The sequence below is a fragment of the Danaus plexippus genome, assembly GCF_018135715.1.
Source record: "Danaus plexippus chromosome 3 unlocalized genomic scaffold, MEX_DaPlex mxdp_34, whole genome shotgun sequence".
NCBI classification, from domain to species: Eukaryota; Metazoa; Arthropoda; class Insecta; order Lepidoptera; family Nymphalidae; genus Danaus; species Danaus plexippus.
The window spans coordinates 1,254,018-1,276,069 of NW_026869846.1; the positions used below are offsets into that span (position 1 = coordinate 1,254,018).

General features: G+C 34.2%; 2 protein-coding genes across 11 annotated transcripts; one reads left to right on the plus strand and one right to left on the minus strand.

Annotated features, from left to right (window-relative positions):
- The first annotated feature begins 38 nt into the window (after positions 1 to 38).
- LOC116770263 (uncharacterized) lies at positions 39 to 2,096 on the plus strand. The gene is made up of 3 exons (XM_032661670.2): positions 39 to 237; positions 607 to 782; positions 1,031 to 2,096. The coding sequence occupies exons 1-3, from the start codon at positions 123 to 125 to the stop codon at positions 2,063 to 2,065; spliced, it is 1,326 nt and encodes a 441-aa protein (XP_032517561.2). The 5' UTR covers positions 39 to 122; the 3' UTR covers positions 2,066 to 2,096.
- LOC116770249 (neuropathy target esterase sws) lies at positions 2,092 to 21,848 on the minus strand. Of its 10 annotated transcripts, none has more exons than XM_061527061.1 (30): positions 21,631 to 21,848; positions 17,553 to 17,634; positions 17,230 to 17,438; positions 16,915 to 17,101; positions 16,058 to 16,203; positions 15,386 to 15,514; positions 14,736 to 14,816; positions 14,463 to 14,567; positions 14,110 to 14,208; positions 13,543 to 13,632; positions 13,281 to 13,412; positions 12,767 to 12,805; positions 12,240 to 12,336; positions 11,684 to 11,892; positions 11,216 to 11,371; positions 10,538 to 10,694; positions 9,899 to 10,054; positions 9,504 to 9,622; positions 9,085 to 9,198; positions 8,727 to 8,909; positions 8,462 to 8,617; positions 8,010 to 8,129; positions 7,746 to 7,932; positions 5,750 to 5,866; positions 5,426 to 5,546; positions 5,095 to 5,185; positions 4,473 to 4,681; positions 4,091 to 4,232; positions 3,835 to 3,885; positions 2,092 to 3,226 (listed from the first exon to the last, which is right to left on the minus strand). In XM_061527061.1, exons 1-30 carry the CDS (start codon positions 21,730 to 21,732, stop codon positions 3,122 to 3,124), a joined length of 3,891 nt encoding a protein of 1,296 aa, XP_061383045.1. In that variant the 5' UTR covers positions 21,733 to 21,848; the 3' UTR covers positions 2,092 to 3,121. The 10 variants fall into 10 exon arrangements, with proteins under 10 accessions (XP_061383045.1, XP_061383044.1, XP_061383049.1 ...); XM_061527060.1 differs by lacking the exon at positions 5,750 to 5,866 and adding an exon at positions 6,082 to 6,198 and having other exon boundaries at positions 21,631 to 21,847; XM_061527065.1 differs by lacking the exon at positions 5,750 to 5,866 and adding an exon at positions 6,082 to 6,198 and having other exon boundaries at positions 3,799 to 3,885; positions 21,631 to 21,847.
- Positions 21,849 to 22,052: the final 204 nt, after the last annotated feature.

Genomic DNA, 22,052 nt, shown 5'->3' on the forward strand with positions numbered 1-22,052 from the left:
TATTTAAATAATCTGTCATTTACCTTTTCCGTCACCATTGACGTTATAAACAAAAGCAAATCTTTCATAATTATTTACCAAATATAATATTTTTTTTAGATATATTTTTAGTTGTTATAATCATGTTTTGTCCCCATAAGAATTCATATCTGCAGCTCGTTTGTGCCATAAATCCGCGAGTTATCAACAAAGCCGTGGATCTGGCCATGCAGAAGGAACACTTCGATCTCCATACTGGTCCGTACTGATTTATATTACCCTATACTAATACTTTAATACAACTATTCATATAACTTAAGACTTCAGGTAGATAATCCCTGAATAATACTTTGCTTTAATCTTCACTAAAATAAAAAGGTTGGCCTGGTTACAAGTTAATTCCAATAATATAATAATATACAATAGATAAGAATGCATCTATTTCGCTTTCAGAAGATAACTTAGGAGGATATCTATGTTAGAATTCTTATACAATTTTTAATAAAAACAACGTGAGCAAGGGCTAGTTATTTGATTTATAGTAACGTAGTCACCAACAAATACTTAGACATATGGACTCTTCCATCATCTACCTCAAAATTTATCAGCTATTTTATTGACCTTCAGATCGCCCTCCAGCAAAGAGATTGGAATCCATGCAACCGTCTCTTTATGCGCCCCATGTGGATATAACCAGAGCGTCCTTAGGTTTTGAACGTGTTGGTCTTAGACTAATTAACAGGGACTTACATTCGCCCGATCATTTGAAGCAATTACAGGCAATCCATAGTATTTTAGACCAGGTAATGTTCGCTTTGTGATCTTAAAATATAGAACACCTATTTTCCTTCTAGATAATGGCATTCTGTTGTGATTTCACTTCCAATAGATGTCGCTGTTTTCATTCCATCTCGATAATAGGATTTATCGTTTATCTATATACGAATTAGTTTCAAAATTCACTTTAGGCTGCCTCCGTAATCCTTGACGTTGAATAAATATAGCCCAGGAAGAAGTTACATGATTTATGTTACGGAAAAATATTTTGCAGGTACAAATTTCAGAAAACGCTTTGTTTCTCATAGATCTCCAAGTTGTCTATCGACTGATTGACCTGATGGTGCATAAAAATCCGGTGATACGGGAAAAGGTCTGCATCATACTATCATCGCTATGTAACTTTTATCAAGGAAGGAAGCAGATGATGACAAAACTGTCCGTCGTCGAGAATCTCATTTGGCTGATAATGCGAGACCGCAGAGAGATAAGGTACGCAGCAGCATACACCTTGAGGTGTTTAGCCAGGGACAGATGTTCCAGCGAATACATTCTACAAGACGAAAAGATAATTGAAAATTTGCTCAAAATGATAAAACACGAACACGTCGGCATCGTCGTATTGCATTTGAAGACGTTGGAACATCTCTTCGAATGGGACCAAGAGAGGCCGCTGAAAGCGAACGCCTTCAGACTTATGGTGAAGTTGTTCGAAAGCAAAGATCCTAGAATAGTGAGCGGTGCGATGGATTGCTTGACGCAGCTGTGCAAACACGATGTAGGGAAAAAGGTAGCCGACGTGTACGACTTGACGTTCACGCTGAAACCTTTCCTGATGTCGTCGGCCCTGGAAATCAAAATAAGCGCAGTCGGCCTCATGGAGTACACAACCGTGACGACCCGCTCTAAATGGAGGGCGAAGGAATGTTGTGTGGACCTGACCAAGCGTCTGGTGGTGTTGTGCCACTGCCCAAACATACCTCTCCTTCAATTGAGGAGCATGCAAGTACTGATCAATCTCTGCGACTGTCCCGACATCAGACATCACATAAAGATGCACTGGGAGAAGAAAATTGAGGCCATAAAAATACGAAGCCACGAACAATGGGACGGCACTTCGGAGACCACCAGCTACTGCTTCGAGACCGGCCATAACTATAGAACCATGTGTGTCGAGGGAGTTGAAACCATAAAAAACGATTTTGGGGACAACGCACACGTCGTCAACGTTCACAGCTATTTAAGACGTCTGCATGAAAAGAAATCGCAGCTCCTCTACGCCATCAACTGGAGGTCCTATAGAGATTAATTCTATTCACGCAATAAAACAATATCTTGTATTATTAATTTTATTAATAGGACATTGAGTTACATGAACATGCTACATTTTTGTGCCGTCGTTGGCAACCTTATAGCTACTTCAGTCATAGATCGTACATTTTAACCAAGAAAATTACAATACTGTATTTTGTTACTGAAAGAAGAACAATCCGAGTATTAAGAAATTATATCAAAAATGAAAACTATTTAAAAAAAATAGCATCTTGTGCCGTAAGATTTAGAAAAATTTCACTGTAAACTGAATGACTTAGTTATCACAGTGATAACTTTAAGCGACCATACATACCGCTTCATATGAATAAGTACATAAAATACTATTGCCATTACTTTACTCAGCATTCTAAGTACTGATTGCTTTTATACCTAAGGTACATGGCACTTACATAATACGATTTAAACTAAGTTCTTAACCAGATTTGTGCATTTAATGTCTTTATCATATTCATTTAAACCAAGTAAAGCGACTACAATAACATAGAGGGAGCCACAAATCATGTTATCCAGCTATGTACAGCGTTTAACAAATCACAGTTTTCTTTGGAACATGTATCACTAAATAAGTCTAACATTCATACAACAAGCTAAGGTAATCTTACTAGTTTCTCATCTATTATTGTGCATCTTGAGCATTTCTACAAACTATGTATAGTCGATTTGGCAAGACATAGTCTCACAAATATTTGTTAGATAAATTAGATAAATCACTAGAGTGTATTAAACTTGCTCTTAGCTACCCTCCCATTTATAATAGGAGTTGTTTTTATAACATTAATAATAATTTCACTCAATATTTTTATTGCTTTGAAAGTTTCGTTTCAAGATTTCACAATGGATATCGGCTACCACTACAAAAAGAGTTTATGTACACTTTTCAAATCTGTTCAAATCCACTCAAATCTGCTCAAATCTATTCAAATCCACTCAAATGTATCCAAATCCGCTCGAATCTATTGACACACGTTCAAATCTCGCTAGATCGGGCGTACTTGTAGAGCGCCTTGCACAGGTCGTGCATGGTTGGGTCTCATCTGATCCGTTTGTTCATCGGCTCGTAGATCTCGGCCTCAGAGTCCACTTCGTCCTCCGATAGCGAGAGCGATCCTCCAACACGGCGGGTCCTGAGACCCTCCTGGATATATTTCATACGGTTTAGATTGTGGGGGGAACCTGATCGCACTGGCAACTGAGTTCGCTATAAAGCTTGATGATTTTATTATGGACTATAACAATATATAATGTGACACTGAACTGAAGGTTAAATTACGACACATTATGAACACAAACATGCGTATTGAATAATACAAAGTACGGCACATATTAATATTACTGTTTGTTAAACCACTTTTTTTTTGCATTTGTGTTAAATACCAACGCTCTAAGCTGTTAAGCAGTTGTTAACAAATAGCCGACTAGTGAAGAGTACAGTCTAGCGATCTACTGATACTTGGTTAATGTGCATCTCAACCGAACTTAACTTATAAATAGTGTAATTAAAAAAAAATAAAAAATCAAAAAGGAGGTTCCGTGTTTACAGCAACAGTGAGTGATATTTAAAGAAATTATCGCCTGTAAGTCAAAAAAATAAATTGCCGCAAATAGCAGAACAATGGATCTGAAACAACGTGCGAAACGAAAACAAACCCAGGGCCGCAACCTCAAGCCGGGTGACAAAAACAAAAATAAAGAAAAAAAAGTGTGAACCCAAACTAATGCGTCTCGTGCTCAATATGTGCCCACCAGTTCCGTGTCGCTGATCCAGGCGTTGCCGTCCTCAACGCTGGAAGACATCTATAATACCCACACATATTAATATTTAGTCACAACTTCATGCTGGAACAACACGCTTCGTCTAATTCTATATTAATCACTCCGAGTACAATAACTCTACGGTCCATCGTCCTTCAAATGCCAACAGCTATTTATTCAACCAATACACTACTGCTATTCAATGTCGGTTATCTTTCAGCCGTTCCGTTCCATAAAACGTAGGTACCTCTAGTATCCCGCCGCTGGGCTCGGAGGCGTATCCCTCGAAGTGTCTCTGATCCTCGTAGTCGGACTCCGAGCTGGTGTCGTTGTCGTCTCGCGCTGTCCTCACTGAGCACACCATTTGCGCCAGATCCGTGAACGTGTAACTGGAAATTGATTATTGTTCGACCGCGTTCATTGTCGAAAGATTCGTTAATAGATAAAATTAAGTATAGACACATTTAGAACACCAGATTAATGGGACGTTAAGAGGAAGATGAAGCAAGAATCCAGTCTACTAAAATACTAACCGCAACTTCAACTGTTGTTAGTGGGTACCAGCCCAGAGAAACCACAATCTAGAGCTACGACTCTTCCACCACCGTACAAGTAGTATTTCTACTCACTCAGTCAAGGCCGGCTGTGCGGAGTGTTTCCTGCCCTCAGCAGCAGCACCACTGACGCCGCCTCCGCCGCCACGTCTCTGGCCCTCGAAGTACGCCGATCCATGCCGGTAGCCGACCTCGCGGATCTCATCGAACGATCCGAACTGCAGCGTCTTATACGCGTCTATGGGCGGACGTATGTATTCGCAGTAATCGGATTTCTTGACTTCCTGAAAATCAAACATTTGCCCATTTAAAGTTGATGAGATCTCAGACTTTCGCGAGTATTCATTTAAATGAAACTAATATTTTGTGGATTACTTCCCGTATTTTATTATTTCATACATCCCGTTTGCCCGCGGTCACGGTTGCCGAGAACCGAAACGGCGGGTGTGTAGGGTCTTTAAAATAATAAAATACGCGTTTAAAAATACTAGTTTCATTTACATTTAAAGTTGATAAAGATTTGTTATTTCGTTCCTGTTTCTAGTGTTTTTTCCTAACAATCCAGTTTTTTTTTGGTTACGCATACATTGGTCGGATGAAAACCCTTTAAAATGTAGTTTCCATAGATATAAACAAACCTCCAGCCAAGCTTATACATAGAGCATATACGCAAAGAACATCCAGCAGTATGACTCACTTCCAGCTGTCGATTGCAGGACACGTAGGCGAGTCTGCTCTGAATGTCAGGAAGATTGGGAACCTTCACCGGTGTCGTGAATGGATTCCACCTGGAATTAACGCAACATTGGACTAAGGATTTTGGTTCAAATGTAACATAGAAGATATCGCGTTCTGCTAATCTTTTTCTGTAGATTCCAGGTCTTTAATTCTGCTCGTGCTAATGAATTTTTCAGTCTTTATTGATTAATTAGATTTTCATTTAAATTTTTGCTCTATAACATACAAAATAGTTTCGATCTAAAATCTAAAGAAACTTATTAGTAATCGAAATTGAGAAGTCTACAAACCGTTTCCAAAGCAACCACCACCCGGACAAGTCGTCACCGTAATTGGTGAGATCCGTGTCATCTTGAGAACCAACGTCTATCGCCAGAATGTGTTTGGCGCCGAGTGATCTCATCACATCAGCTGGAATTATAATTCAAATACTATAGTTTATGTAATTACAAAAGAATGACTAGAATCATCCATTATCAACCCTAAATAAAACGAAACAAATATTCAAAGATTTCAAACTATCACTCGTTCCAGTCTCTTTGACGGTAGTTATTTGAATATAATCAATATAAATTATAAATTCCTAAGCATCACACACCGAACAAGGTACTTACCGGGCACGTTGTTAACATAGCAACCGTCCAGAAGCAAGTGTCCATCGATGGGGTCGCATATCGGCGGGAAGATGCCGGCGATGCTCATAGACGCGCGGCAATATCTCCACAACATCCCTAACGAGAATCAATTACCTGGACTCAACGAAACCGCTTCCAATATCCAGCCGGCGACGCCACTTACCTTCCCCGCTGAGTGTAAACATCATTATCGCCTAATCGGCATGCATGTTACGTGAGGGTAGTTGGACATTCCGTGCAAGTTACTGTACTGTAGCTGTGAATATTTACACTCAGCGTTCCTAGTCCGTCAGCGGTTGTGATTGGTTTACCTGGGAGGTTGTTGACGTAACCGCCGTCCAATAGGAGGTGGCCGTCTACGGGGTCGCAGAGTGGGGGCATGTACCCGCTCAAAGACATCGAGGCGCGTATGTAACGCCATAGTGAACCTGCGGCGCGTATCGGTTATAGTAGCACATAACGTCTCATATGGGATGTCAGTACGACCGGTGCCCACATCCGGTGAGAGGTGCAAGTTACGATATACTCGGTGTTATTAACACAATCCATGGAAAGGAAACGATGAGTTAGAGAAGCCATCCTGTTGGTTCCATCCAAAACCATAAATAAAAAGCACGGGAGAGTCATCAGCAGACAACGTGAACAAATATACAAACTATATTACTCCAGGCAAACTTAGGACCGCACCCGTAATGCGATCGACAGCTGTTAATAGAAACAATTCAAAACAAAAAACTGATCACTCTATATAATACATTGTATTAAGGAACATGCGCATGAACATAATGAAGGTAATAATGAACAAGATTAAACGGGTGAATATCTCTAAATAGCTAGTTATAAACTAAGAATACATACATGTATTCTAACTAAGGGCGATGTTTTATATGGCGAATAAAATTTGGTTATAAAATTTATAAGTGGAAAATATTATTAATTGAATTTGTTTACAGCGCCATCTATTACAGACATAAATAAACTCGTTCAGCTTTTTAAATCGTTATCAATTTAGAAGAAAATTTTACAGGTCTACGATACAGTGAAATTAAGGGATTCATGCACGAGTTATAACACTAATTAAAATGGAACATGGGATAACTACAGTGAGTCACGAGAATGTTTAAAGAGAACCACACTCATGCAAATACATGAAGGTCATGATAGTGATTACGTAGAAAAAATATAAAAAAAATATATACAATTACATCCAACCCGACATTATCGACGCACCGTTTGAAACGATCGTATCTTTATACAATTAATCATTTATAAGATCAATCATTTAATCAATTTATCTCCCATAAGCGTTACGTAAACCAATCACAAGCGCATCGTTTTGTGACAGCACAAATTGACTATATATATATAGATATATAAAAAAAGAAATGTCGGATTCGTATTGGAAACAATTTCGATTATAACAAACATTTAAGCCGTTAAATACACATAGATGCAAGTGAGTGTGGTTATGGGAAGGGCAAATCAATATCACTGTAGCGGTACGGGATCTATGCGTCTGACGTCGCCATAGCCACCATAGACATAGCACACCGCACGGTGGGTTTGACATATCCGCCATAATGTGACATATACATATATATACTGGTCAGCAGACAACACTTACACATATAAAGCATGCGGGACACCAAATGTTTTGTGTGTGTTGAGATTATTTAACCGTGTGTTCGACCGTTCGATGTTTTTGTTAATATGTGGAGAAGCGGCAAAATAAATGAACAAAAAAAAAATAAATTATAATTGTAATAATTACAGTGACACAAAAATTTCCCGTCCATGTGTTGTGTTAATATCACTAACGGTCTATTACATGGAAGAATTTTGAATAGGATTTTCGCTATTACTATTAAAAATTATCTCATTGATTTTCAATATTTAATAAAGTTAAGTTGATTTATTATTAATTTATATTTTATGAGAAAAATTTATGGCATGTTCTTTTGGAGTGAATGTTTACCGTGTCTATGAATCCTCATACAACTGGAACTAATGTCTGTAGTGACTGTGAAGTACGGCAGCCAGAGGTCCTCGATGTGGACCTCTCCGAAGGTGGTCCTTATGGTTGTGTTGAACTGCTTGCCGGAGAACATAGAGGTCGCCGGGTATGTCAGGTCCAAGAGCTGCTTACCCCATTGCGTCATTTTCTGAAACATTATTCATTGTATTTTATGATAACATGTCTTTGTATAAATAAATAAATTGACATTAATAGTATAATTACCGTGGACCACTCCCTAGCTTTCTGTGTCACCGTGGTTATATTCCTGTCCATACACCACAACGCCCCCATGAAAGCGCCAATGCTGACTCCACCCACCATGTCTATGGGAATGCCGGCCTCCTGTGATGAATCACAAATAGTCATGATATACTCAACTCCCTATAAGATCCGAATCATTGTAAAAACTAAATATGTGAACTTATATAAAATACAATTACTATGTATTAATCTAATTTTCATAGCCAACTGTTTGAAAAGATTATATTTTATCTTTATTTAATAATTACTACACCTTAATTTTAAATGTCAGGTTACAAGTCAATCAGTTAAGTACACATATCCACCTACTCAATACAAACGCCGCCTAATACTTCCGTCTCTTTTTAATTAGTTTCATACAAATATTATTTACTAATCAATTGTATGTATGTATTACATATTTCTTGCATCACCTGTATGGCTCTTATCATTCCGACGTGTGCGGCGCCCCGGGCTCCGCCCCCTCCGAGCACTAGTCCTACAGCAGTGGCAGTCAGCCAGCGAGCAAGTCGAGAGAAATCTGAATGCACGCTGGCCTCCGACATCAGAACTTTACTGTACAGCTCACTCTGTAACATGAACATGTTAGTTATTATAAGTCCTATACAACAACATAAAACACTAATATATGTTATCATTCAATATGATATTCTTTATTTATTGTCCATAGTTACTCACAATTCTATACTGGCTCTTCCTGGTGAACATTCTGTGGGGGCAGCGGACGTGATGGTGCTGGCTCACCCATGACCTCATGTTCAGCCAGTGCACAGTCCCCGATGGGTTGGGACCTCCCTCACGATGTAGCAATACTAGCTCCTTCTGAGTACGGATGGCTAGCCGCTCGATCTCTTTCTCAATCTGGATATCCAATGAAGATAAGTTAACTACCAATCTATCTTGTTATATAGGAACTAATTAGTCCACACTTATGTATATACATTATTGGCAATGTGTTCAAAATTGAGATTACTTCATTTTTAGTTTATAAGAGAAAAGTGATATTTCAAGTATAATTCAATCTATATAAACTTACTTTGCCGATACTGGGTTGCTTATCTCCAAGAGCTACTATCAATATACAATCTGCTTGTCGAATGCATCGCTGGGTCCACTGAGTGAGACTTGGGTCACATTGATATAACGCTACCTGCAAGCAAATTTCTATTCATCGCACATTATTTCAAAAGAATATTCTAGAATATAATTTTATCATTCCTTCCATAACAAATACAAGGAAAATTTATTATTGTAGTATTCAATAAAACTGTATTAAATTCGTAATATGTGTGTTTGTATTGTGATAAGAGCAAGGCTGAATGACAGAACCTAATATGTAAAAGTGATCTACCTACTAATGTACCTGACTTCATATTATTTAACAAAATACAACAAGCATATAAAATAATATTTTTATTTAAATATCAAATAAGAGTCATATGACACAAAACTCACTTTGTGCTTGTCCTCTTGTTGTGCGAGCCAGGAGCTGAGACGATACTCGTTGTTCGGATCCATTATGGTCAAACCCAAAAGTTTTCGGATGACGTCAGACGTCAAACGAACCGTCGGACCTGAAACGAATGGTGTACAAATTATATTATATATTATATTGTAATTATTCATTAGAGTGAATGTAATCGAAATACTTGATATTATTAGTATATTGATTAATCTAATAAACGTCATGTTGTCTTTACAATATTTCTTCTAAATTGCAGAGAAAATATTGTATTTCTTTTTAATCTGCAGTCGTATTCGTTTAGGTGCAGATTCGAATCCCGATTATGCAGATCCTTTTTTTTATATAAAACCTTATAACTTTTAATATTCTATAAAGTCTAACCTACCGATAGCGCACAGTGAGTGATATAGCTCGTAAGTGAATGCTGTGAGCGGCACGTCGTCACTGACAGGCACCACGGCCACCGTTGAGAAGTTGTGTTGAGATGGGCGACTCTCGATAGCAGCAGTGCCCAGACCGCGGGTGGGCTTCTGCCAGGATCCTATAAAAATTTAAAATCTATGGTACAAGACTTACCTACAAATGATGTACTAAGCAAAATAAGTTCGCCCGACTAAACACTATAACAATATATATAACGATTCAGCGTCAGAGCGTGCGTTTGCAAAACGAACCGAACGTCTACGCCTGGTCATTAGCTATAGTCTAGTTAACGCCCAATTTTTTATCATGACTGCGGAGACGTCTTTTGTCCGCGCTAATGGCTGGGCGGAGACTCGCTCAAGTCCGATACTTAACTAAACTTACATCATTTTTATTATAAGTAACAATATGTAATTATTAATAGTTTTACTATCCCATGTACTTCACTAATACAACTCTGTCACTGTTGCTACTTGTTCTCAATCTATCTATTTGTTGCTTGAGTGTGTATTTATATATATAGTAAGCATTATTCGGAGTCCATAGTACTTCAGTTTTGTTATATTTGTATATATTAATGTTTCAATGTGTATATAATAACCTAGAATTCTGTGACCCAATAAATTGATCAGTCGCGTCACCACGACGGGGAACCGCAGCTTGATAGCGTTGAACAGTCCTTCAGGGAGTTTAGCGAGCTCGGAGTCCCTCACCGCCATGACGGTCGTACTGCGACGGGTTTGAGTCACCATCTCTACCTGTACATATTATTTATTAATTAATTACATACATATCAAATTATACGCAAAAATTATAATTGATATACGTGTGATAAATAGTTTATTGTTAGGTGAACATTGTATTTTCAAACAGATATGTTTGGAGTGAGGTTACATATATTGTACATATTTAAGTTAAGATACAGTATATTAGTTTACAAATTCATATATAAAATTTGAATCTAAAAGTGATTTTAGTGATACAGAGAAAGATAATTTGCAGCTAAACTAAGGCGGATACTAAAAATAAATATCATCATGTTACAATAATTTTTATATATATACATATATGTGTTTGATACTTCTTGTTGGAAATGTTCTTGCAATTGTTTTTTATTTATTTTTTTCTAAAGGTATAATACACTCTATGTAAATATAAATGTGGAAACTGTTTTTATTCTACCGAAATAATTTATTGTAATATAAGCCGCATGTTTTCCTATAAATAAATAAATATATATATATATGTGTGTCTGTATATATTTCAATACAGCACTCACAATGCCAACTAAATCGCCCTTGCCGTATTCCCCAACTAGTTCCTTCTTTCCATTGGGATGCGTGATGACTGATCGAAGTCGTCCGCTGAGTACTATGAACGTTGAGCCGGATTCCTCGTCCTGGCGGTACACAGCCCGACCTGATTCCAGGAACACCTGGAAATACAATGGAATAAATAAACGTTGCACTGGACGGATATGGAATTGTATATATAAATATGTTATGTTCTACTTCTGGCTTCACTACCATTAAATAACTAATATAATTGACTGAAAACCTTAACATATTTTCATTGGAAATTAAAATATATTTAAAAGAACACAGGATTCGAACCTGCTACTTCTTGAAACTGAAACAGTCGCTATACGAATTAAGCTTGAATTTTAATTAAAGAATTAGCGAAACATTGCGTTAATATTGAAGGCACAATTTTCAAATCATTCAGTAAATAAAATAAAGGCACCAACCCAGTCCAAGGCGAAATCCACTTGTCTAACGAAAGGCGATAGTCTTCTGACTACCGTGTTAGCTATGTGAAGTACTACGGACGGGCGTTCTCTCATAATACTATACACCGTTGTCTTAGACAACAGACCGATGCGAGAGAAATGCTTTGCTCGTATTGAAAAGAAGCTCGGCTCCCCCGTCAGCACCGCCAGGCCGCCTTCCACTTCACCTGGATACGTTAAAGGTTTACTGATTTGTACGTTAACTTTAGGAATGTACTATGCAATAAAATTATATTAATATAGACATGTATGTATCGTGCTAATTAGCAAGACTGAATGACAGACACTAACGTAATAAAGTAATCTACCTACGTTACAGCTGACATCATATTACGTAACAATACCGAGGAAGTATAACTGATACATAACAAGGAGTATGTTGTAAGATCGTCCAGCCTTAAAACAAATACAGATATAGCCAAAGGTAGTAACTAGTCTTAAGTGACTTCCTAAAATCTAACCTATTAAGATCCATTGTAGTGTGGTATCATACTAGCCGCCATAATTAGCTAACCTGGATATGCGGTGAACATATGGACCTCCCCCTCCCCCTCGGCCACACGTTGTGACACCAACAGAGCGCCTGACAATAGATACACTAACGCTACATCCTGTAAACAGCAAACATTACATATATAAAGCAAAAAGAAAAATTTTAATGTGACGCCAACGAAACAAGATAAATATAGTAAACAAACTCCCAAAATACATTTTTTTTTATATACAGATTGAAGTCCTTGACGTAAAAAAAGACGCCGTCATGATAGTAGTAACTATTTACACAATTAATAATTATGAAGGGATGAATAAAAACTGATTATTAATTAAATACAACATAAATATATTTTTTAAATAATATTGCTTAGTTTGCTTACAAAATTTATCTCGATTCATTGGTCTCACAGATTATACATGGATTTTTTTAATATGTGATATATGAGTGATTATCACAAGAGTGGTAAGAAAATAATAAAAACGTTACTATATGAATGATATTTCCAACAATAATCACACCACTCTTGAAACCAAACTCACGACTACCTGCACTATCTCCGGTTCGCCAGCGATACTGTAATACAGCTTTTAGCAAAATAACCATGTTAATCGTGACATTAATACTCCGATATAAGTAAAATATTTTATATAGAGTTAGTACAGATACATTTTTCAAAATTCAAGGTCAAATAATAATTCATGTATAAAAACAGTCTAATATAAGACATTTTAAGTTTTTTTTTTGGTGTTTGCGATGAAATTTACAAATAAGAATTCATACATTTTGAATATATTACATTAACTCCGGTAAATACAAATGAGGCAATACTTTTCCTTTACCATAAAGGCTTGTTCACAGACTAAAGCCTAAGGCTTGTTCACAGACTTCAAAAATGTATTTATGCCATATATACATATATTATATAGGAAACATCTAAAAATTATAATTTTTTTCTAATGTAAACAAATAAGCCATAAACTGCCTATAAGATTATTTTTAATCTACCACTGTATTATTATATTTCCCTAAATATGTACATAATTCATAACATAGTGTTACCTTGTGACTTTCCTCCTTCATGATGTAAGTCCCAGCCGGGAGATCTCTGACTTGAACATTCCCTTTCAGTATCTGATCATTGTCTAAACCCAATTCCTTCACGAAAGCCTCTGATGCAATCTTTATGAGAGCCTGTCACACATAACAAAATAAATCTATAAGAGTAAATAAATAAATGCCTCAAATATGTATGAATTAATTTAATTTAAAAGTACTTTTATAGAAAACTATTTTGTGGACTTAGTGTATAAGACTCGTTAACCTGCTCATCCAAATTGTCAGTATTTGGTTTCTTAAAGGAGCCCTCTTTTGATCTTTGGAACGATGATGTTGGTTGCACGTCCGGTTGAAGCTGAAATCAAGTTTTTATTGATTATATAACACTCAGAAACATACATCTCTTTATGCGGAAGATGTATAAAATTGATTTATATATATATATATGTTGACAAACTAAAACTACCCCATCTCCCGCCACCGATTTCTAATACCATAACCAATTCCAGACTATAATAATGGCTGCAAGTTGACGAGAGCTCATTCTATTGGTTGTCATTAGTTGGATTAAGATCTACCTAGACACTATGCAAAATAAAATAGTGAAAAAGTGTTAAATTATTAAATTAGTATTTAAAGTTTTCAAACGGTTATTTTATTTATTAATAAATTCATTGTGCGTTAAATATATATCTTAAACACTAAAAAAAAATTAAAAAAATATATATATTTATATATATATATAAAATGATGAATTTGCTTGTTAGTCCAAATGAATTCGAAAGTACTTCTAAATGAGACCTTAATAATCAGTAAAAATGCAGAATACTACCTGCGTTGTATTTTGGGGCGTGTTGGATGTTACATCCGGTACCATGTCGGGTCGCTTCCGGGTGGGGATGTGGATGGGAGAGGAGGCTTGAGATCCCTCCTGATTTAATTATTGTATGTTAGTCACGTTACGGCACAACTCACAAACATATAAAATAGATTTAAAAATATTACTAAATACGACAAACGCCAACACAGACAATTTACTAGCTATTGAAAACGGTTTAATCATTAGTATTCAAAATCACGTCAGACAAACAAAATCTATCTCATGCGAAACATCACAAAACTTATCTAACAAATAATTACAGCACAGATTATTAAGTTCAAATAATAATATAAAGCAATACAAACCACCAATTCGATCTTCTCATGGTGCGGCGAGTTCAGGGTGTTGTCAACCCTGACCTTGGCTGGTGAAGACGTAGGAGCTGTGGCCGGTCGGCGTTTCTCACGACCCTAGAGTGAGATTACAGTTGACTAGGTCAAGGCATAACACTTTACATTTCCTGTCTATGGTATAAATGTGTAGTAAAACTTTAACCATAGACAATGGAATGTAAATATAGATATAAATATAAATACAAATCATGGTTTCAATAGGAACAATATTGTTTCAACACTTACGGGATTCACCAACTCAGCACTGAGACCCAGGTACTGGTGGAGAGCTGTGAAGGTCACTCTCTGGAGGCGCACCATAATTATCTGGGAAATTATTATTTTTTTGTTATATCCTTTAATGTAGTTTCATAGCGAATTACATTGGTGAGTTTTTTACATAAATGTTTGATATTCATTGAATTCTAACTAGCTAGTTTGTTATGAGAAAGACTCTTCTGTTTCATCTATTAATTAAATCGGTTTGTTTCTCCAACAATGTATAATAAAAATTTTACAATGTGATAGTTTACCTAGAAATTTGAAGAGAAACTTCTAATGCGACTTCCGACAAGGTTGCGTTAAACGTTCAACGTAAGGGTGATAAAAAGAGACGGAGGGAGAAACGTACCGTGGGGAGGGGTAATAGAAAGAGACGGAGCGAGCGTAAATGGGTGGGTCAATTATGAATTGTAAGCGATGATTATAAAGTTTGTCTCAAAGAAACAATGAGTACATTAAAAAAAAATCTACCCTTTCCTATTTTCCTTTTTACATTACGAAGTGTCTGTCACTTCTTTCACGCGTGGAGTACACACAATTATTTTATACATTATATTACTTTTGATGAATACAAGTTATTGAATACTATTGTACTGGACTTGTTCTTGACTAACCTGTATAACTCTGACAAATATGTCTGGATACTCCTTGAAGACCTCTTGGAAAGCCCTCATTGGTAACTTAATGACTTGGGAATCTTCTAGGGCCTTCGCATTCACTGTTTTGTATGGCTGAGAGTGACCCTGAAGATTGAGGTTGAACAACATTAATAAGTTGTTGCAAGTTGTTTAAACAATGTGATTCATTTGTATTTGCTGGTTATATTACAATGAGAATTCATAGTATACAATTGATTTTAATGACTGAAAGGTGTAAATTATAGTTGTATTTTATGAGACAAATTAACAACTTGTGTTAACAAAGTTAATTTTTAGTAGTTGATCATTTAAAATTTTGTTGTTTTACATCTTAAGTTATAGTATACTCTTTAGTTTAATATATTATATTTAATTTTCGAAGGGTCTCCTTCTAAAGGGTTTTTAAAGCTAAAAAGACTTAGAAAAGTTAGCCTGTCCCTCTTTGAACTTTCACATTAATAAATTCAAACATTTAAAATTAAATAAAGACCAGAACAATTATTCACATTGTGAAAAAACACAGAGATAAACTCTCAAAATACTAATATTAACTTAATCAATAAAAAATAACCAAAATGAATATCACTCATGGACAATGCATGGAACTTGTCATATACAATAACACTGGGTAGCAGATCACCCCCGTACCGTGAGCACGTCGGTGAAACTCAGGAGCGAGGTGACGCTCTCACCGGCGCGGACGATCTTCAGCGACAGACTGCTGCCATCAGGGTTGGTGATGTAAACGTTCACACGGCCGTTCTGAACCACGTACACGTTCTCATCTGTGTCACCTGGAATGATATTCAAGTATGTTGCATTAGCAGATACTAGTTCTTGCCTGCACCTTTACCGGTGGCTATCAAAATTGAGGTCATTGAGAAGCAAATATGTTGGATGCGCCATCTTGTGTCCCCAAATATAACTGTTATTTGATGTACGGTATATGAGAATGGGAATATAAAAAAAAGTATTTGTTATTCGGATAAATTTTATATGATTGTAAGGTTTTATTAAAAGCCATATAGTAATTTTAAGTGAAAGAGTGCCCGTACATGTATAAAATAGTACTGTCATTTATTATCCCATATTAAATTATACCTAATGCATGTATTACATTCCTCATAAATATAACAGTATAAAATTTCACATCTTATTAATTAATTTCTAATTTGATGTATTTTGAAGAAATGTACCGCATTTCATGACTATTCACTGAATAATTGGAGCATGGATAAGTTAATGAGATCAGGTACTCACTTGTTACTGATATTGTCATTCATACAGTGACTCGCTTGAAAGATACAGTCACAAAAACATTTCAAAGTAAACTTGGAACTATAATATTATTGTCATCAGACTATATTCTAACATTTTTAATTTAGTATCAAATTAATGAAAATTTTCCTTCATTCTTAATGAATGGTTGAATCCCACGAAGGCTTAGACCTGGTGTATCCCTATCCATCCTATCTATCCCTGGTGTATCCCGATTTCAAACTTACCAACTTTAAAGAGGAAAGATCCAGCAGGCAGGTTCAATATCTCTGTATGTTTACAGAGCATGAGGAAGACTGGCTTCTCGAAGTGTCCGAACACTCGTATGCTGTGCAGCATGTAGAGAGCATCCGGCGGGACTCGATCATCATTCGTCAAGTCCTCTTCGAGATATTCCGCTGGGGGTTCCAGGACCTTGAACGAATAGCATATACATATATATATACAATAGTACAAAGTGAAAATGGTGATAGCTCAATAGGGACCAATGTTTTTTACATTTTAAGGTTGACAGAGGCCAGTCAGTAGGAATTCCAATCTACCTTCAATTGTTCAGGAGCTGATTCTTTCTTCAGCTGCAGCAACTTCCTGGCGAACCTCATGACGGCGCGCCGCTTCCTTCCCTGCCCGGAATTGGATATGGACTTCACCTTCCGTAACATACGTCTGCCATAAAATAACATCTTGTCGCGTTTCCGGAACCGTTTCGCCGGTTCCCCGGCAGCCGTGGCCCCAGCGCCTCCAGCCGGCTCTGTTTAGATATTCGTTCGTCTTATATTGGGTATACAAATAAAAACTTTAAGCATTCCTATATTTGATTCGAATATTTTTTCTAAGAATCTTATTGCAGTAAATATTAATTTACCTTTTGATTTCCATCTTTTGTAATAATAGAAAAAAACGACTAAAACTGAAACCAACAAACAGCCACAGAACGACCACAGCACCTGTAAAAAGAAAAAATCTTATATTCAAGGTCAATTGTTTATTGTCGTTCTATATCTATTTATAAGTTTTTTACCAACTCCTATTCAGCCTATTGTCGCCGATATTAAATGTAAATTTCCACTACAATGAATATAATAATCTCATACTCATAAATTATAAAACAACAATCAGTATCCGTGCAAAAAATTTGGCGCGAAAATAATGAAATAAAATCATGGTTACCACAGCTAACCTAAAATACTTCATAAAGATGACAATAAAGATCGCTTAGCAACGATATCGGATCACTTATTGTGTGTTCATTGTACAGCCAATGTTCACTAACAAGATTATAAATACATTATCGTATCTTTGTTAATACTGTAATCCCAACGTTATAACTTGTTGTTTTTATACTGCACTATAATTCTTCTTATTATAATTGACATATAAAGCGTTAAATCTTATGTAATTAATATTTTTAATTAGTGTTATATATATTTAGTTATTATTGCAGAGAATATAGCTAATTAATCTGACAATACGAAGACTTTAAATCAACAGATTTTTTCCTTTTACTTTATTTCGCGTTCATCTTTTATTTTCAACTCTAATTTTAGAATTTAAACTGATGTATCGTATTGGCTGAAATTTTGCTTTTTACAATATTTTAAAATATAGTTATAGTTTACACTTATACAAACAGAATAATTAATGAAGTATCAAACGAGCTACGATGTTTTTCAAAGACTTAAGATATATATTTAAAAAAACACTATTACGTCTAGAAACTACTTAAAATTGCAAATATCAAAAAAGATAGAGCCATTTAATTTAATAACAATAATAAATTTACATATTAAAACAATTCTAATAGAAGTATCTCATAATTATTTCATATTACGTTGATAACAAAATGAGTACGATGGAATAACAAACACGATTCCGTTAATAGAATACATTTAAACTATTTATCAAACAGTGAACATAAATATATTCCTAATATTATGATATAATAATATATTGCTTCAATGACAATATTTACAACCCTTATAAAGATAACGGAATTAAATGCCGACTCCTCTTTGTCGTGACATGATATTTGACATCCTAATCCGGACTATATATTAAAAATAAAATACACGATAATTATAGATAATATATTTATATTATCCAATTTAGTATCTACCTGTATACATTTTTAATTTATCTTAATAGGTTATGTGTATACAGTTATTGTCAGATAGGAGAACATTAAATAATCCAGGATTTTAGTTTCTTTGACTTTTTGTGTTCTATTCTAAATTTAAAATTTTGTAGGCGTGTTTGCGGTATTTAATCACGAAAAAAAAATTTATTGGAACTATTTTTGTATAGAATCCAGATAACTGTGTAGTGTTTAAACAATCTGGTTTTATTTCAGAAACATCTAAAATGTATATGTTTTATAGGAAACTGCGAATACAATACACTTACAAATAAAACGAGCATCAAAGTTAAACTAGAATATAATAAGATTACAGAATAAAACGACTTACAGCCTCTTTTCTTCACTTTAAAAAATATACGTTACTTTTATTGTTAAATTTACAATGTTGTTTATGTTTAATTTTCAAAATTCATTTCCTACTATACATAAACTTTTGTATAAAAACATACGATAATTGTATTTTTTATTATATGTCTAATATTTAAATACATATATGTACTTACCATAAAACACATAACAACAATATCGTTAAACGACAGTAAACACGCGTTGCTCAAGCAGATATTCAAACAACACTAAATGTTAAATGTTAAAACAAACATAATACTCCTTGTTATTGGCAAACTCGAGACTGCGATGACCCCCATAGAGCAGAATTTCTCAACCTTTTTAGTGTCGCGGCCTAGACTATAAAAGTATAAAACAAACTTTCGCTGTTTAACTGTCATTTGATATATAAATATATGCTACGAAAATCTACAAACGCAGTTATGCTCTATAGTAAATTCGCAGAGAGTGCGAACCCAAGGTTGAGAACCACTGCTATGTAGATACAGCGTACAAAATGTTTTATTTCGCAATTCGTAGATTTTTGGCCTTACATCAAATAACAAATTTACATTTAAAAATAATTAAAAATTAGAACATATATTTTAGAATAATTCTTTTTGTTCTAGAATTTTCAGTGATATTTCGTTTCAAAGTCATAAAATGCAATTTATCACACCAATTGTAAGATTATAGAGCCATTACATTATACATAATGCCCAAGAGCGTTTAATATATATATATCGGTAACGATATGAACAATGTCATATTAAAATTATTTTGATACATATTCATTTTAGTTTTCATATATATTCGTAATATTTGATGCAGATTTAGTTCTAAATGTTTTCAACATCAGTTGTTTGTATACAGCCGACCTGTTTAAATCTTAATTTATAGCGTTAATCATATATACTAAATATTTATTCATACTCTATACTTCATACTCAACATTTAAATTTAACATAAACATGTTTTTGGCACTAAATAAATGCTAATATCTAATATGATTATCAAATGGCTATCAAACTAAACGATACCAAGAGACAATTATAGAGGTTCACATTGTCTTTGACTGTTACTTGGAATAAAAACGACTACAAATATAATGACCAGTGAAGCAACAGAGCACTATAAACTTTTATTGCAGTGTCCTTAGAAAATTAAAATTTTAAATTAATTTGTAAGGCATTCTGTTTCACTTTTATCCTTGATAAAACTAACGTAGATAACATTCAGTAGATTATTTCTAATTTGGCTCTATTATAAACAGTCAATCCTTTTTTAATATTGAAATAGTATTTAAGCTTAATAAATACTCTATTTGTTTGAACGATGAATTTTTTTTATTATAAATTAAAAAGTAGTTTGGACGGCTTAGTATTGGTTTTTATCTGGGTGTATAAATTTAATTTTCCTAGTACCCGCTATAAAATAATTTTTTTTTTTGACAAAATATACCTCTTTACAACATATGTCCAGTTTACAACTATTTAAGTCAATAGAGTACTTTCATTATGTAAATAGAATATGTGATAATTTGAAAAAATCTAAAATTTAATCTAAAAGATATGATTTGATAAAGAAATGACAATGTTTAGAAACACAAATAGAGCGGAAAATAATAAAATTCTTCAACATTATTTTAATTTAGTTAGGATTCTGTTACAATATTAAATTTTTAAATCACTTGTTAGAATTATTTAAGCACTGTAGAATATTTTGCTTAACACATAGTTAAGTATAGATAGAAAAAATATGGTTACCTGTTACAATATTACATTTGAAAATTGATTTTATTTTAATCAATGCAATTCTTTACACTTGTCTATCATTTGATGTAACATTACTTACTATTACTAAATATATTAATTTATATAATTTTAGGAAAAAAAAAATATCATCTAAAATGCCTATAATAATTGTATATAAAAATCGAATTGTTTAGTGAAAAAATATTACTTGATAATTACAAAATATAATGTTTAATGATTATTATGTCAACTTTTATTATATTATAAAACAGAAAAACATATTCAGAAAAATTTCTTCATTAATTAAAAATGAAAATATAAAAATTTCATATTTATGTAGAGCTTATTGAAAATAATTTTTTTATAAAAATAAATTACAATTTTATGTCCGAATCAAACAATAATAATAATGTGCATATTATTAAATTTAAAATACTACAGATATATAATTTATGAGAAAATTAAATGTTGTTATTAATTGAGTAAAAATGAAATCGAATTAATTTATTACTTAATTCGTTTGTACAAAATGTTTTAATTATATTTTTTAACTTCCGGCATTATTTCAAGGACTTCGTTTGATTTGCCAAACTCATCCAATAATAAAATAAAGGTTGCGAAGATTGAAATTAAAAGGTAACCAATTCTTCTCTGTAAATTTTTTATAAACAACATTTTAAGTACTAATTTACTAAACAAAGAATTCGAAAAATCAATATACTCACTTGATTGTCTTGAAAACTATTTGTCCATTCTGAAGTCCATGTTTTAACGGCAAACATATCAGTCTTATCATTTATGTTATTTAAAAGACCTACCACATCCATTTTCTTTATTAAACCAATTCCTACTCCTCCAATAATTTAAATAATTATTTATGCAACATGAACACGGTCACCAATCAGCTGTTTCGCGATATAGAAATTGTACTGACTGAATAATAAGTTAAAGATTGACCGAGATTTGAAAGAATGGGAATGAATACATGAAGAGTGTAACGAATAATTCTGAAAAAATTCTATACATCAATTGTTAATAGTGTTTTATATATATACTTCTCAGTTATTATTTTTGGCTAAAATAATTAAACTCCACGCAGTTTTTTGGTATTATCTCGTTCGCAAGAATCTACCTAGGAAGACGTTAT

What these genes read in the sequence shown, in the direction of transcription:
- LOC116770249 (XM_061527061.1), bottom strand. Translation starts at nt 21,732, where the DNA reads ATGGATGTGGTAGGTCTTTTAAATAACATAAATGATAAGACTGATATG. An exon ending in CAGCTCCTGAACAATTGAAG is followed by an intron (nt 17,102 to 17,229) that starts GTAGATTGGAAT and finishes TATTCGTTCAAG; the next exon opens with GTCCTGGAACCCCCAGCGGA. An exon ending in AAGCTAGGGAGTGGTCCACG is followed by an intron (nt 7,933 to 8,009) that starts GTAATTATACTA and finishes ATAATGTTTCAG; the next exon opens with AAAATGACGCAATGGGGTAA.
- LOC116770263 (XM_032661670.2), top strand. Translation starts at nt 123, where the DNA reads ATGTTTTGTCCCCATAAGAATTCATATCTGCAGCTCGTTTGTGCCATA. An exon ending in ACACTTCGATCTCCATACTG is followed by an intron (nt 238 to 606) that starts GTCCGTACTGAT and finishes ATTGACCTTCAG; the next exon opens with ATCGCCCTCCAGCAAAGAGA. An exon ending in TCCATAGTATTTTAGACCAG is followed by an intron (nt 783 to 1,030) that starts GTAATGTTCGCT and finishes AATATTTTGCAG; the next exon opens with GTACAAATTTCAGAAAACGC.